The sequence below is a fragment of the Borostomias antarcticus genome (assembly GCF_949987555.1).
Source record: "Borostomias antarcticus genome assembly, chromosome: 15".
NCBI lineage: Eukaryota > Metazoa > Chordata > Actinopteri > Stomiiformes > Stomiidae > Borostomias > Borostomias antarcticus.
Genome location: NC_140248.1, coordinates 25,156,854 through 25,172,060, shown reverse-complemented (window position 1 = coordinate 25,172,060; position 15,207 = coordinate 25,156,854). Strand labels below are relative to the sequence as shown.

General features: G+C 50.0%; 2 protein-coding genes across 4 annotated transcripts in view; both read right to left on the bottom strand.

The window, feature by feature from the left end:
* Positions 1 to 1,059: 1,059 nt before the first annotated feature.
* LOC311318337 (eukaryotic translation initiation factor 1A, X-chromosomal) lies at positions 1,060 to 7,118 on the bottom strand. The gene is made up of 7 exons (XM_084449636.1): positions 6,985 to 7,118; positions 4,890 to 4,973; positions 4,369 to 4,472; positions 2,554 to 2,604; positions 2,192 to 2,273; positions 1,539 to 1,630; positions 1,060 to 1,416 (listed from the first exon to the last, which is right to left on the bottom strand). The coding sequence occupies exons 1-7, from the start codon at positions 6,998 to 7,000 to the stop codon at positions 1,411 to 1,413; spliced, it is 435 nt and encodes a 144-aa protein (XP_084305762.1). The 5' UTR covers positions 7,001 to 7,118; the 3' UTR covers positions 1,060 to 1,410.
* A 1,632-nt stretch (positions 7,119 to 8,750) lies between these two features.
* LOC311318350 (ribosomal protein S6 kinase alpha-3-like) overlaps positions 8,751 to 15,207 on the bottom strand; it is a 29,573-nt gene continuing 23,116 nt past the window's right edge. For all 3 annotated transcript variants that reach the window (XM_084449650.1, XM_084449651.1, XM_084449652.1), the window contains exons 19-22: positions 12,054 to 12,130; positions 10,787 to 10,904; positions 9,862 to 10,002; positions 8,751 to 9,429 (exon numbers count right to left, since the gene is read on the bottom strand). In XM_084449650.1, the coding sequence (XP_084305776.1) occupies positions 9,307 to 9,429; positions 9,862 to 10,002; positions 10,787 to 10,904; positions 12,054 to 12,130 (459 nt within the window). In that variant the 3' untranslated portion in view covers positions 8,751 to 9,306. The remainder of the gene's footprint in view (positions 9,430 to 9,861; positions 10,003 to 10,786; positions 10,905 to 12,053; positions 12,131 to 15,207) is intronic.

The window sequence follows — 15,207 nt, the reverse complement described above, 5'->3', positions numbered from 1 at the left end:
CTCCGCCATCTTCATCTGCGGATGCTCCCCAAATGTATGAATGCAATGTCACAACGCGTTGATCAAGCGGGGAGAGACCGCATCCTCAGAGCCTGCCTCAGCTGCAGAGCGCTAGAAGGATGAATCCCAGCCGGATGAGTCCCAGCCGGATACCAGGTCCTCCGCTTTCAACCGCCTCAGCAAAAGGTGCGCAGCCCGGAATGCGCACTGGCAAAGGAGCAGGAGTAGCCTAGCCTAGCCGACTCTGATGAATACTGTTGTTGAGCAGGACAATTCTTCCATGTAGAGCATCTTGAAGGCCAGCTCAGGGCTGGTATCCAGAGATGCAGTTTAGAAGGAGACAGGAGTGTTTTAGGAGGACAGTGTTTCAGACCCAGTATTTAGACTGAGCTGCGCGGGGTCTGGATGATGATGAGAAGTGCGCATGTTGGACCGCGCGCGCCTGCTCAGCATGACATCATTGATAAGCATCCGAATCACTGAGAACCGAGTGGATGGTTACTTATGTAATGGTCAAGTTAGTAGGCTACGTTGCTTTAAAGCTATAAGTAAAACGTGCTTAAAACAGTCCAAATATGTATTGTAGTGTTTCCTGGTGTTGTCAGGTCCCTGTAGGCCTCGGGTGGAGGTTTGAAAACAGAACTGAAGGTCTGTAGAAGGTGAGCATCTCATCCCCGTGCGTCTGCGTCTGGGTGGAAACATCACGGGTTCATCTGAACACGTCTGGGTCAGAGAAGTGGGTTTGAATAGGACATTCAGAAGTGCTGTTTTGACGCGTTTAATTTGACATTAACTGGGATGACATTAACTGGGATGACATTAACTGGGATGTCAATCAGATGATTTTACAGCAAGGTAGGCCTCGCTGGGCCTCGGGAGAGCCTGAGTTCACCGGGATACGAACCGGCCTCAACACAGCATGAAACGGCAATATTGGTAAAGAACAAACACATATATCAGTTGCAGCTCTGTAGCCTATGGGAAATCAACACACCCAAACCATGACCACGATCTTAAAAACACGTATTGTATTGATCACCAAAATTGAGAAAAAAATGATTAAGACTAAACCAAAAGGGATTTAATCTGCTCAAATTGCAGGCAGGCACACAATGTTAAAACAAATATCACCACCAAAAATAAACAAGCACTGATGTGTTTAAACAAATCTCACCACCAAAAATGAAGTGGTCCGTTTTGTTTTTGATCCCAAAAATTTGATCCCACATTACATGAAATATGATATAAATACACCAAAACTTTGACAAAATACACTGATGAAGTAGGTGGGTGTGTTGGGGGCTTAGAGCCCAGGCTTTCAAGTCTCCAGAGAAAGAGACCGTCTCTTCACAGGGTTCAAAGCCCTGAGTCCACTTTCCTCTGCTTAACCACACGACCCCCCGTCCTGGTTCAGATCTGAGAGAGAGAAGGGGAGACACACATTTACACTGTGACCTTAGGCTACCTCACCCAAAAACAAGACAGGGTTCACATTCGATCAACACAGAGGGTAAACAACACATCAACAGAACGCTCACATCATCAATGTCCTCGTCGTCATCTCCGATGTCATCAAACTGAATCTCGTCATCATCACCGGGTCCAAATGTGTCAGTCTCATTGATTTTAGCTATAAAGAGACAAGACAGATTAGCCACATATCAACAAGAATGTGTGAATCCGTGAAACACAAAGTATTTGGTCACACAACCCAAATCCCCTGGTGACCAGCCTCCTGACCACACCCTCCTCCCAACTCCTCTTTCAATTACAACTCAGGCATTTGAAAATAGTCCTTTTGACTTTACCTACAGTCACACGAACACAGAACACACAGGTTTAACAACTGGGATGAGCGCGGGCGCAGCAGCCCCCCTCAACTGGGATGAGTACGGGCGCAGCCCCCCTCAACTGGGATGAGTACGGGCACAGCCCCCCTCAACTGGGATGAGCGCGGGCGCAGCAGCCCCCCTCAACTGGGATGAGTGCGGGCGTAGCCCCCCTCAACTGGGATGAACGCGGGCGCAGCCCCCCTCAACCCTTGCTGTCCTCAGCCATGGTCTTGTGACATCATTAAAGGTCTGAATACTGTACATGGTCATGGCTGAGTGATGTAATGTAATGTACTGTAATGTAATGTCTCTGAACATAAAGGATCATGTTAGGGTGTCAGGGTAAGGTTGAGACGCACCGTGTTCAGGAAGCTCCCCATAGGCCTTCAGGCTCCGGGCCTCGTCTGCGTTGTACTTCAGGATCACATCGGCTTTGTTGTCCTACAGGAGCCAATCAAACCACTGGGAATCATTATGCGACCCTTGGACCTCTCTTCAGGAACTAATGATGAGTCATACAGCATCTGGCATTACTGTTTAAATGAATGTACTACTAGCTGTTCCGGTGCAATCCATGTTTGTTTGTATGTTGTTGTTGTTCTTTTTTTGGGGGGGGGGGAGGGGGGGGGGGGTTATGTGGTGTTGCCGTCTCCTTCCCTCCCAGGGGTGCAGATTACATCGTCCATTATTCACCTTAAAATTAGCTGATTGCTTTAAGTACCTGATAATCTCTCAGTCCAACTAGGATGATGTCTGACGTGTTGATCCACACCTGCAGGAGAGAGAGAGAGAGGGAGAGAGAGAGAGAGAGACAGAGAGAGAGACAGAGAGAGAGAGAGAGAGAGAGAGAGAGAGAGAGAGAGAGACAGAGAGAGACAGAGAGAGAGACAGAGAGAGAGAGAGAGAGACAGAGAGAGACAGAGAGAGAGAGAGACAGAGAGAGAACAGTTTTCATTTCCAGCTCAAGTATGAGAACTGTAACTACGACAACAAGCTCCAGGATCAAACAGTCCAGGAGGAGCACCTGACATACCTGAGTACACACTACCTCATACCTGAGTACACACTACCTCATACCTGAGTACACACTACCTCATACCTGAGTACACACTACCTCATACCCGAGTACACACTACCTCATACCTGAGTACACACTACCTCATACCTGAGTACACACTACCTCATACCTGAGTACACACTACCTCATACCTGAGTACACACTACCTCATACCTGAGTACACACTACCTCATACCTGAGTACACACTACCTCATACCTGAGTACACACTACCTCATACCTGAGTACACACTACCTCATACCCGAGTACACACTACCTCATACCCGAGTACACACTACCTCATACCTGAGTACACACTACCTCATACCTGAGTACACACTACCTCATACCTGAGTACACACTACCTCATATCTGAGTACACACTACCTCATACCTGAGTACACACTACCTCATACCCGAGTACACACTACCTCATACCCGAGTACACACTACCTCATACCTGAGTACACACTACCTCATACCTGAGTACACACTACCTGATACCTGAGTACACACTACCTCATACCTGAGTACACACTACCTGATACCTGAGTACACACTACCTCATACCCGAGTACACACTACCTCATACCTGAGTACACACTACCTCATACCTGAGTACACACTACCTCATACCTGAGTACACACTACCTCATACCTGAGTACACACTACCTGATACCTGAGTACACACTACCTCATACCTGAGTACACACTACCTCATACCTGAGTACACACTACCTCATACCTGAGTACACACTACCTCATACCCGAGTACACACTACCTCATACCTGAGTACACACTACCTGATACCTGAGTACACACTACCTCATACCTGAGTACACACTACCTCATACCCGAGTACACACTACCTCATACCTGAGTACACACTACCTCATACCTGAGTACACACTACCTCATACCTGAGTACACACTACCTGATACCTGAGTACACACTACCTCATACCTGAGTACACACTACCTCATACCTGAGTACACACTACCTCATACCTGAGTACACACTACCTCATACCCGAGTACACACTACCTCATACCCGAGTACACACTACCTCATACCCGAGTACACACTACCTCATACCTGAGTACACAAGTACACATGAAAAAACAAATGTCAAACAAATTATGAACTTCAACAAAGCATCATCATCATATCTAAGGAGAGCAGTTTAGAACGGTTAGCATATTCACCCAGAGTCAAAGGGGTCACAGCTAGGGTTAGGGTCAGAGGGCGTGGTCCCTGGACCCCCATCAGAGCGGTCGTGTGAAAGACCTTAAGACCCCTTTGGTTTACCTCCACCAGCCATTGGACATGTGAGGGTTTGTTCTGGTTTGTTCTGGTGTGTTCTGGTTCGTTCTGGTGTGTTCTGGTGTGTTCTGGTTTGTTCTTGTGTGTTCTGGTGTGTTCTGGTTTGTTCTGGTTTGTTCTGACTAAGAACACCAGCGACAGGAACTCAATTACCTTTTTCCGTAGCTTTCCTCTGATGTGACAGAGCCGCTTCACTCCATCAAAGCACATCGCTTCCAGGCGTCCGTTGCCCAACATCTTAATCACCTGTGCGTATTCTACAACAGGACAGAACACATCTAATCACATGTGCATATTCTACAACAGGACAGAACACATCTAATCACATGTGCGTATTCTACAACAGGACAGAACACATCTAATCACATGTGCGTATTCTACAACAGATCTTAGTAACAGAGTTAAGGAGCCCACTGAGCACTGGTTGGGGATCCGACGCTCAACATTAATACTGAATATTACACGATCTGAGCAAGTGCAAATGTTTTGTCAGGTTGTAATGTTATTGACATGCAGGAAGGCACAGAATGAGGTGGTCTGGGCTGAGTTTCCCAGAGGGATCGTAGCGCTACGATGCCTCTGGGAAACTCAGCCCTGAATTGTTCAATGAAGTCAGGGACTCAAGAGTCCAGCAAGGTGCTCAGAGAACATGATGAACTATGGGTACCACTCACCCTGACCGTCCTCTTTAAACACCAGCTCTCTCTTCTCTGACTCGTTCTCATTCTTTCCACGACGACGATTCTTTCCTCCCTTACCTGAAAAGAGATGAGCAGATAGTGAGAGAGAGAAAGAGAGAGGGAGAAAGTGAGAGAGAGGGAGAAAGAGAGAGGGAGAGAGGGAGAGAGAGAGGGGGGGAGAGAGAGAGAGAGAGAGAGAGAGAGAGAGAGGGGGGGGGGAGAGAGAGAGAGAGAGAGAGAGAGAGCGAGAGAGAGAGGGGAGACAGAGGGAGAGAGAGAGGGAGAGAGAGGGAGAGAGAGAGAGGGGGGGAGAGAGAGAGAGGGGAGAGAGAGGGAGAGAGAGAGAGAGAGGCAGAGAGAGGCAGAGAGAGAGAGGGTTGAACTGGTCTCCAGCCAGCATATTAATCCATAAATATGAAGGGATTGAGCGTGCGAGGGCAGTGTGAGGCATGACTGAGAGAGAGGGACGAGCAGCAGCATGCAGGGGCCCAAGCACCAGGCGGAGTAGCTAAAGGCCTGGAATACTGTGATACTGTAATACTGTGATACTGTGATACTGTGATACTGTAATACTGTGATACTGTGATACTGTGATACTGTGATACTGTAATACTGTGATACTGTGATACTGGAATACTGTGATACTGTGATACTGTGATACTGTAATACTGTGATACTGTGATACTGTGATACTAGGATACTGTAATACTGTGATACTGTAATACTGTGATACTGTGATACTGTGATACTGTAATACTGTGATACTGTAATACTGTGATACTGTGATACTGTAATACTGTGATACTGTGATACTGGAATACTGTGATACTGTGATACTGTGATACTGTAATACTGTGATACTGTGATACTGTGATACTAGGATACTGTAATACTGTGATACTGTGATACTGTGATACTGTGATACTGTGATACTGTAATACTGTGATACCGTGATACTGTGATACTGTAATACTGTGATACTGTGATACTGTGATACTGTGATACTGTAACACTAACACTGTGATACTGTGATACTGTAATACTGTGATACTGTAATACTGTGATACTGTGGCAAACCTGTGGTGGGAGGAGAGACTCGTGGGAGGGTTGCGCAATCAAAGGGTTAGGGTTAATCAGAAGCTCTTTAATGTGGAGTTCAGGGGAGCTGTGTGATCGCAAGCATGGGCCCTTCACGTGTGCTGTGTGTATCCCGGGCCCTTCACGTGTGCTGTGTGGACTCCAGGCCCTTCACGTGTGCTGTGTGGACTCCAGGCCCTTCACGTGTGCTGTGTGGACTCCGGGGCGCTGTGCCCATCATCCGAGGGTGTGAAGGAGGCTGAGACACACCCCTGTTAGGTGTGGTTGTGAGTGACTCGCCTGTTATTCCCTCCAATGAATGAATGAATGTTAGGCTTGCCAAATGAAATAAAGGCGTATCTGTTTTCTTATACCGCTGAGTGATTGTTTGCTTGGTCTGATCCCTGACCAGAGCCCTCCCAGGCTGGTTCATTAGTCTCCCTGACCAGAGCCCTCCCAGGCTGGTTCATTAGTCTCCCTGACCAGAGCCCTCCCAGGCCTGATCCCTGACCAGAGCCCTCCCAGGCTGGTTCATTAGTCTCCCTGACCAGAGCCCTCCCAGGCCTGATCCCTGACCAGAGCCCTCCCAGGCCTGATCCCTGACCAGAGCCCTCCCAGGCCTGAGCCCTGACCAGAGCCCTCCCAGGCTGGTTCATTAGTCTCCCTGACCAGAGCCCTCCCAGGCTGGTTCATTAGTCTACAATGATCACAGCTGGCTGACTTTATAGAGCAGGACTAGCTACTAGCTAGCTAATGTTACATAGAGAGAATAGTTCAGCCGGCTGATTAACCTGGATTCACCTCCACAGCATTACGAGTTTCTAGTATAACGTTTATTAACATGGCTGACTAATCACGTAGCGAACTCCTAACCAGAAAAAGGCGAAACAGTGTTTGAGGCTGAGCTAGGCTAACTAGCCGGCTACCGTAGCATGGGCCGGGTTAGCTGCTAGCTAGCAACCAGGCTAACTCCAACACTCACAGCTTAACATTCGCCACGTGTATTGCTTACCTTTATTCTTGGGCATATTACTAAACCAGCAGGCTTTGTCAACTCAGTCCTATGTGCTCCGTATCGAGTTGAAAAGCTTGTGTTGTGAAATGCTAGTAAAGCTGATGCTAGTACAGAAGAAGAGCTCGCCTAGCTTATGCGCCACTTCCTCGAACTGCGTCTGCGCCTGCGCGGAAGGTGAAATAATGCAATGGAAATATCATCCATGGGAAATATCTATAGCTGGACCAGTGAATTCCCCTCTGGGGCAATAAAGGTTTCAATTCAATTCCTCAAGTGGAGATTACTTGTGACAAAAAAGCTCTATGGTACATGGTCAGTTGAGTATCCATCCTTATAGGAAGGCTAGATGTACTAATCCTCAGTTTTTCAGACACTCAGCTCCCAGGACAAAAACACAATGCCCTCATATTTAGCTGGATATGTATTTATTCATGACGTGTTTGTTTTTTCCCCCCAATAAAAGAAGCTGCAGTCACTCACATGACAATAATGATTAAGATACACGTTATGCTCTTTAGACAGAGGCCAAAGCAGAGGTAAGCCCGGCATGTGTTCTGGCCTGTAATCAGCTTCTTGGATAGCCCTCCACCATTCATATTAGTCATCCCTATATAGTCAGAGTAAAACTGCCCTAAACATACAATTGGCCACATCATGCTCACCAAATAGAAAAATCTAGTTAATCTACATCATACAAAAATACATTCTGAATTGTCTCGTAAAATGTTTGTAAAGTAATCATAACTGCTATATAAAGTATATCCCTCATTCACATAATTCCCTTTATTGGACAAATATCAGAAATCAGACAAACTTTGCTCCTACACAAACACATGAAAGAACCTCTGCTCCTACACAAACACTTGAAAGAACCTCTGCTCCTACACAAACACTTGAAAGAACCTCTGCTCCTACACCAGAGAACCTCTGCTCCTACACCAGAGAGAACCTCTGCTCCTACACCAACACCAGAGAGAACCTCTGCTCCTACACCAGAGAGAACCTCTGCTCCTACACCAGAGAGAACCTCTGCTCTTACACCAGCACCAGAGAACCTCTGCTCCTACACCAGAGAGAACCTCTGCTCCTACACCAGAGAACCTCTGCTCCTACACCAACACCAGAGAGAACCTCTGCTCCTACACCAGTAAGAACCTCTGCTCCTACACCAACACCAGAGAGAAGAGAGCTGCATCTGGGAGCGAGGAGGGACTCAGATTCTCGCCCCCATGATGGACTTGGCCCTGGATGTTCTACCGGTATAGAACCGCAGATCCCCCCCCCACCCCATGATGGACTTGGCCCTGGATGTTCTACTGGTATAGAACCTCAGATTCTCCCCCCCATGATGGACTTGGCCCTGGATGTTCTGCTGGTATAGAACCTCAGATTCTCCCCCCCATGATGGACTTGGCCCTGGATGTTCTGCTGGTATAGAACCTCAGATTCTCCCCCCCATGATGGACTTGGCCCTGGATGTTCTGCTGGTATAGAACCTCAGATTCTCCCCCCCATGAGGGACTTGGCCCTGGATGTTCTACCGGTATAGAACCGCAGATCCCCCCCCCCCCCCCCCATGAAGGACTTGGCCCTGGATGTTCTACCGGTATAGAACCTCAGATTCTCCCCCCCCCCATGATGGACTTGGCCCTGGATGTTCTAACGGTATAGAACCGCAGATCCCCCCCCCCCCCATGAAGGACTTGGCCCTGGATGTTCTGCTGGTATAGAACCTCAGATTCCCCCCCCCCCATGATGGACTTGGCCCTGGATGTTCTAACGGTATAGAACCAAGGAGTGTAGACTGGTACAGCAGGTGTATGGGCTGGAGTTGGTCATCCAGGTTTCAAGCATATTGTGCTCCATATAATCAGGAGACAGGTCATCTCCCAGTGCTTGTCTATCTGTTTAAACACAGACCAGTAGGAAACCTGTGTGTTTGCTGATACAGTGTTTAAGTAAATATCTCACATTTTCATTCAGCTCAGCAATTTCCCGTCATGCAGCGTGTGAATCGGAGGCAGTGATGATTGTACAAAGCAAATACTCTATAAGTTCTCTCAGCAATCGTGTTACAGTTGTTTTTGGTTTTACACATTGTTGTACTGATCCTACAGCAGTTGAAACATACTCGTAATACAATGGTGGAATCCCCAGGTGAGCTAGTTCTACTGATCCTACAGCAGTTGAAACAAACTCGTAATACAATGGTGGAATCCCCAGGTGAGCTAGTTCTACTGATCCTACAGCAGTTGAAACAAACTCGTAATACAATGGTGGAATCCCCAGGTGAGCCCGTTCCGTCGGGGTGGAGGTGGATCAGAGGGCGGTGGAGGTCAGCTTCTTCACCCCTCTTCGCTGCGCTAGCGTGGAGCGGCCCACGGGCTCCAGCGCCGGGGTCACGTTCATGTTCAGGGCCGAGTACGTGGCCGCCATGGCGCCCTGAGACAGCAGATGGGGGAACAGTCATTCAGTCACAGAAGCATGCGTCCGAGCCGTGGGCCGCTTCTCTCTAATGTTGGCAATGGCAGATGCAGCCCATGTGGTTGTGGATTTTAGGGCCATCTGATGGTGTGGTAGTGGCTTTAAGGGCCATCTGATGGTGTGGTAGTGGCTTTTAGGGCCATCTGATGGTGTGGTAGTGGATTTTAGGGCCATCTGATGGTGTGGTAGTGGATTTTAGGGCCATCTGATGGTGTGGCTGGAATTGACTGGATAGACAGGTGACAGGGCTGGATAGACAGGTGACAGGGCTGGATAGACAGGTGACAGGGCTGGATAGACAGGTGACAGGTGACAGGGCTGGATAGACAGGTGACAGGGCTGGATAGACAGGTGACAGGTGACAGGGCTTGGATAGACATGTAATAATACCTTGACCAGATGTGGAGCCTCCTGTCTTTGGAGCTGGTACTTGGGCAGCTCGTCCTTGTTAACGATCCATGGGTGCCTGAGCACCTGCGCCGCGGTTAGCCTCTGGTGGGGGTCCACATGCAGCATCTTTGACACCAGGTCCTGATGGCAGCAACGTCAAAGGTCAGGGGTCAACATGCATACTTCTTGTATCCACAACACCACGTGCTTGGTGACAAAATAAAGTCATTCTACTTCTACTACAGTTAAAGGACAACAGAGTGGTTTACAACTATGGAACATATAAGCTTCCCATGGGAAACATGATGAGTGCCATGTCTGGGACCCACCTTGTTTAAGGTGTGGCCATGTCTGGGACCTACCTTGTTTAAGGTGTGGCCATGTCTGGGACCTACCTTGTTTAAGGTGTGGCCATGTCTGGGACCTACCTTGTTTAAGGTGTGGCCATGTCTGGGACCTACCTTGTTTAAGGTGTGGCCATGTCTGGGACCTACCTTGTTTAAGGCGTGGCAGAGCGCCATGTCTGGGACCTACCTTGTTTAAGGTGTGGCCATGTCTGGGACCCACCTTGTTTAAGGTGTGGCAGAGCGCCATGTCTGGGACCTACCTTGTTTAAGGTGTGGCCATGTCTGGGACCTACCTTGTTTAAGGTGTGGCAGAGCGCCATGTCTGGGACCTACCTTGTTTAAGGTGTGACCATGTCTGAAACCCACCTTGTTTAAGGTGTGGCCATGTCTGGGACCCACCTTGTTTAAGGCGTGGCCATGTCTGAAACCCACCTTGTTTAAGGTGTGGCCATGTCTGAAACCCACCTTGTTTAAGGTGTGGCCATGTCTGGGACCCACCTTGTTTAAGGCGTGGCAGAGCGCCATGTCTGGGACCCACCTTGTTTAAGGTGAGGCAGAGCGCCATGTCTGGGACCCACCTTGGCATCGTCTGAGACTGAGTTCCAGTAGCCTCCGGTCAGAGAGAACTTCCCACTGCCGATCCGGACCAGGATCTCCTCTGGAGTGTCGTCCGGGCCGTTGGCAAAGGGGGTGAACCTGGAGACGGATATTCAAGAATCTTTTAGAATAATTTGTCAAGTGTACAAGAAATGGGCTTCATGTACAATAACGCACCCCTGAATAACTAGGTATCCTGAATAACTAGGTATCCTGAATAACTAGGTATCCAGTTGGTCAACTGTCAATTCGTTGTCAAAATGAATGTGTGACCAATCACTGTTGTCTCTGAGGCATTTCCTGGATCCATGGTTGTGTGAGGCTGTGTGAGGCTGTGTGAGGCTGTCTGAGGCTGTGTGAGGCTGTGTGTCAGTGTGAGGCTGTGTGAGGCTGTGTGAGGTGGTCTGAGGCTGTGTGAGGCTGTGCGAGGCTGTGCGAGGCGGTCTGAGGCGGTCTGAGGCTGTGTGAGGCGGTCTGAGGCTGTGTGAGGCTGTGTGAGGCGGTCTGAGGCTGTGTGAGGCTGTGTGAGGCTGTGTGAGGTGGTCTGAGGGTTGTGTGAGGCTGTGTGAGGCTGTGAGGCTGTGTGAGGCTGTATGAGGCTGTGAGGCTGTGTGAGGCTGTGTGAGGCTGTGTGAGGCTGTGAGGCTGTGTGAGGCTGTGTGAGGCTGTCTGAGGCGGTCTGAGGCTGTGTGAGGCTGTGTGAGGCTGTGTGAGGCTGTATGAGGCTGTGTGAGGCTGTGTGAGGCTGTGTGAGGCTGTGTGAGGCTGTGTGAGGCTGTGTGAGGCTGTGTGAGGCTGTGTGAGGCGGTCTGAGGCTGTGTGAGGCTGTGTGAGGCTGTGTGAGGCTGTATGAGGCTGTGTGAGGCTGTGTGAGGCTGTGTGAGGCTGTGTGAGGCTGTATGAGGCTGTGTGAGGCTGTGTGAGGTGGTCTGAGGCTGTGTGAGGCTGTGTGAGGCTGTGTGAGGCTGTGTGAGGCTGTGTGAGGTGGTCTGAGAGGGTTGTGTGAGGCTGTGTGAGGTTGTGTGAGGCTGTGTGAGGCTGTGTGAGGCTGTGTGAGGTGGTCTGAGGCTGTGTGAGGCTGTGTGAGGCTGTGTGAGGCTGTGTGAGGTGGTCTGAGGCTGTGTGAGGCTGTGTGAGGTGGTCTGAGGGTTGTGTGAGGCTGTGTGAGGCTGTGTGAGGCGGTCAGAGGCTGTGTGAGGCTGTGTGAGGCTGTGTGAGGCTGTGTGAGGCTGTGTGAGGCTGGCGTACCCGGTGATCATGGTGTACAGCAGGACCCCCAGACTCCAGATATCACAGGCCGCATCATAACCCTGCTTCTTCAGCACCTGATAAACATCATAACATACACATCATAACCCTGCTTCTTCAGCACCTGATCAACATCATAACATACACATATACATAACATACACATATACAAACATACACATCATAACCCTGCTTCTTCAGCACCTGATCAACATCATAACATACACATATACATAACATACACATATACAAACATACACATCATAACCCTGCTTCTTCAGAACCTGATAAACATCATAACATACACATCATAACCCTGCTTCTTCAGCACCTGATAAACATCATAACATACACATCATAACCCTGCTTCTTCAGCACCTGATCAACATCATAACATACACATCATAACCCTGCTTCTTCAGCACCTGATCAACATCATAACATACACATCATAACCCTGCTTCTTCAGCACCTGATAAACATCATAACATACATAACATACACATCATAACCCTGCTTCTTCAGCACCTGATAAACATCATAACATACACATATACATAACATACACATCATAACCCTGCTTCTTCAGCACCTGATAAACATGAAGGATTCATTATAACCCTGATAAACATCATGAAGGATTCATCATAACCCTGATCAACATGAAGGATTCATCATAACCCTGATAAACATCATGAAGGAATTATCATAACCCTGATAAACATCATGAAGGATTCATCATAACCCTGCTTCTTCAGCACCTGATCAACATCATGAAGGATTCAACGCTGAATCATTCATTATCTGACAGCTGACAACAAATTCAATGACAGCAGAAGCAACATTTGATTTTGAGGGTGCAATATAGATTATATAGGGCAGTGGCTAGTTGCAAATCTAGAATGGAGAAGTAAGACGCCTCCTTCCCTCCACTAGTCTGGGGGTCCACCTTGGGCAAGTGGTAGTACCCCCTAGCCCCCCTACCTGGGGTTACAGGTACAATCCCCTTGATGACAAAACAACCAAAAGGAAGAGAGACCCGGCCCGGAGGAAGCCCGGGGCCCTCGTCTGGAGCCAGGCCCAGAGGGAGGGCCCGCCTGCAAGCGCCTGGTGGCCGGGCTTACCACGGAGCCCGGCCTGGCCCAGCCCGAATAAGCAACGTGGAAGCACCAACTCCTCCTCCATCGTCCCGTGGACACACCACCCGCGGGAGGAATTGTCGGGGTCGGGTGCGCTGCCAACTAGATGGCGGTGAAGGCGGGGGGCACCGACGGACCGGACCCGGGCGGCAAAGGCTGGCTCTGGGGACATGGAACGTGACCTCGCTGGGGGGGAAGGAGCCGGAGCTTGTGAGGGAGGTGGAGCGATACCAATTACACCTGGTGGGGCTAACCTCCACGCACAGCACCGGCGCCGGAACCAAACTCCTGGATAGGGGTTGGACCCTGTTCTTCTCCGGATATGCTCACGGTATGAGGCGTAAGGCAGGTGTGGCTATACTAGCTAGCCCCCAGCTGAGCACCTCTGTGCTGGAGTTCACCCCAGTGGACTGTGGGGGGGGGGGCTCTGACTGTGCTTATGCACCGAACAGCAGTTCAGAGTACTCGGCCTTCCTGCAGACCCTGAGTGGAGTCCTTTTGGGGGCTCCTGCAGGGGACTCCACTGTCCTACTGGGGGACTTCAATGCACACGTAGGCAATGATGGAGAAACTTGGAGGGGCGTGATTGGGAGGCATGGCCACCACGATCTGAACCCGAGTGGTGTTTTGTTGTTGGACTTCTGTGCTAGTCACGGTTTGTCCATAACAAACACCATGTTCGAACACAAGGATGCCCACAAGTACACCTGGCATCAGAACACCTTAGGCCGAAGGTCGATGATCGATTTCGTTATCGTATCATCTGATCTGAGGCCATGCGTTTTGGACACTCGGGTAAAGAGAGGGGCAGAACTGTCCACTGATCACCATCTGGTGGTGAGCTGGTTTCGATGGCGGGGGAAGCTTCTGGACAGACCTGGAAAACCCAAGCGTGTAGTGAGGGTGAACTGGGAACGTCTGGAGGAAGAGCCTGTCCGGAGAGATTTCAATTGCCACCTCCGGCGGAGCTTCTCAGGCATCCCTGTGGAGGTTGGGGACATCGAGCATGAGTGGTCGGTGTTCAAAGCCTCCATTGCTGAAGCTGTGGCTGGGAGCTGTGGCCTGAGGGCCATAGGTACCTCAAGGGGCGGTAACCCTCGGACACCGTGGTGGACAGCGGTGGTCAGGGAAGCCGTCCGACTGAAGGAGGAGGCCTTCCGGGATATGTTAGCCCGGGAGACCCCAGAAACAGTTGCAGGGTATCGACTGGCCCGGAGGGCTGCGGCTTCGGCCGTGACCAAGGCAAAGCAGCGGGTGTGGGAGGAGTTCGGAGAAACCATGGAGAAGGACTTTCGGTCGGCACCAAAGTGTTTCTGGAAAACCATCAGACACCTCAGGAAGGGAAAGCGGGGGACCATCCAAGCTGTATACAGCAAGGAGGGGACACTGCTGACCTCAACTGAGGAGGTTGTTGAGCGTTGGAAGGAGCACTTTGAGGAACTCCTGAACCCGACTAATCCACCCTCTACGATCGAGGCAGAGCCGGAAGATGATGGGGGGTCGTCAATTTCCTTGGAGGAGGTCACTGAGGTAGTCAAACAACTCCACAGTGGCAGAGCCCCAGGGACTGATGAGATCCGTCCAGAAATGCTGAAGGCGCTGGGTGTAGAGGGGCTGTCTTGGTTGACACGCCTCTGTAACATTGCGTGGAAGTCTGGGTCAGTGCCGAAGGAGTGGCAGACTGGGGTGGTGGTCCCAATATTCAAAAAAGGGGACCAGAGGGTGTGTGCGAATTATAAAGGCATCACATTACTCAGCCTCCCAGGGAAAGTTTACTCCAAGGTGCTGGAAAGGAGGGTCCGGCCGATAGTCGAACCTCAGATCGAAGAGGAACAATGCGGATTTCGTCCTGGTCGTGGAACTACCGACCAGCTCTTCACTCTCGCAAGGATCTTGGAGGGGGCTTGGGAGTTTGCCCAGCCTGTCTACATGCGTTTTGTGGACTTGGAGAAGGCTTACGACCGGGTCCCTCGAGAGGTCTTGTGGAGGGTTATGCGGGAGTATGGGGTGAGGGG

Excerpts from the sequence above, each read along its gene's own strand:
- LOC311318337 (XM_084449636.1), bottom strand. Across the intron at positions 2,605-4,368 it reads GAGGAAAGCTACGGAAAAAG|GTGTGGATCAACACGTCAGA; the intron begins GTAATTGAGTTC and ends TCTCTCCTGCAG. Across the intron at positions 2,274-2,553 it reads TTGGACTGAGAGATTATCAG|GACAACAAAGCCGATGTGAT; the intron begins GTACTTAAAGCA and ends TGGCTCCTGTAG.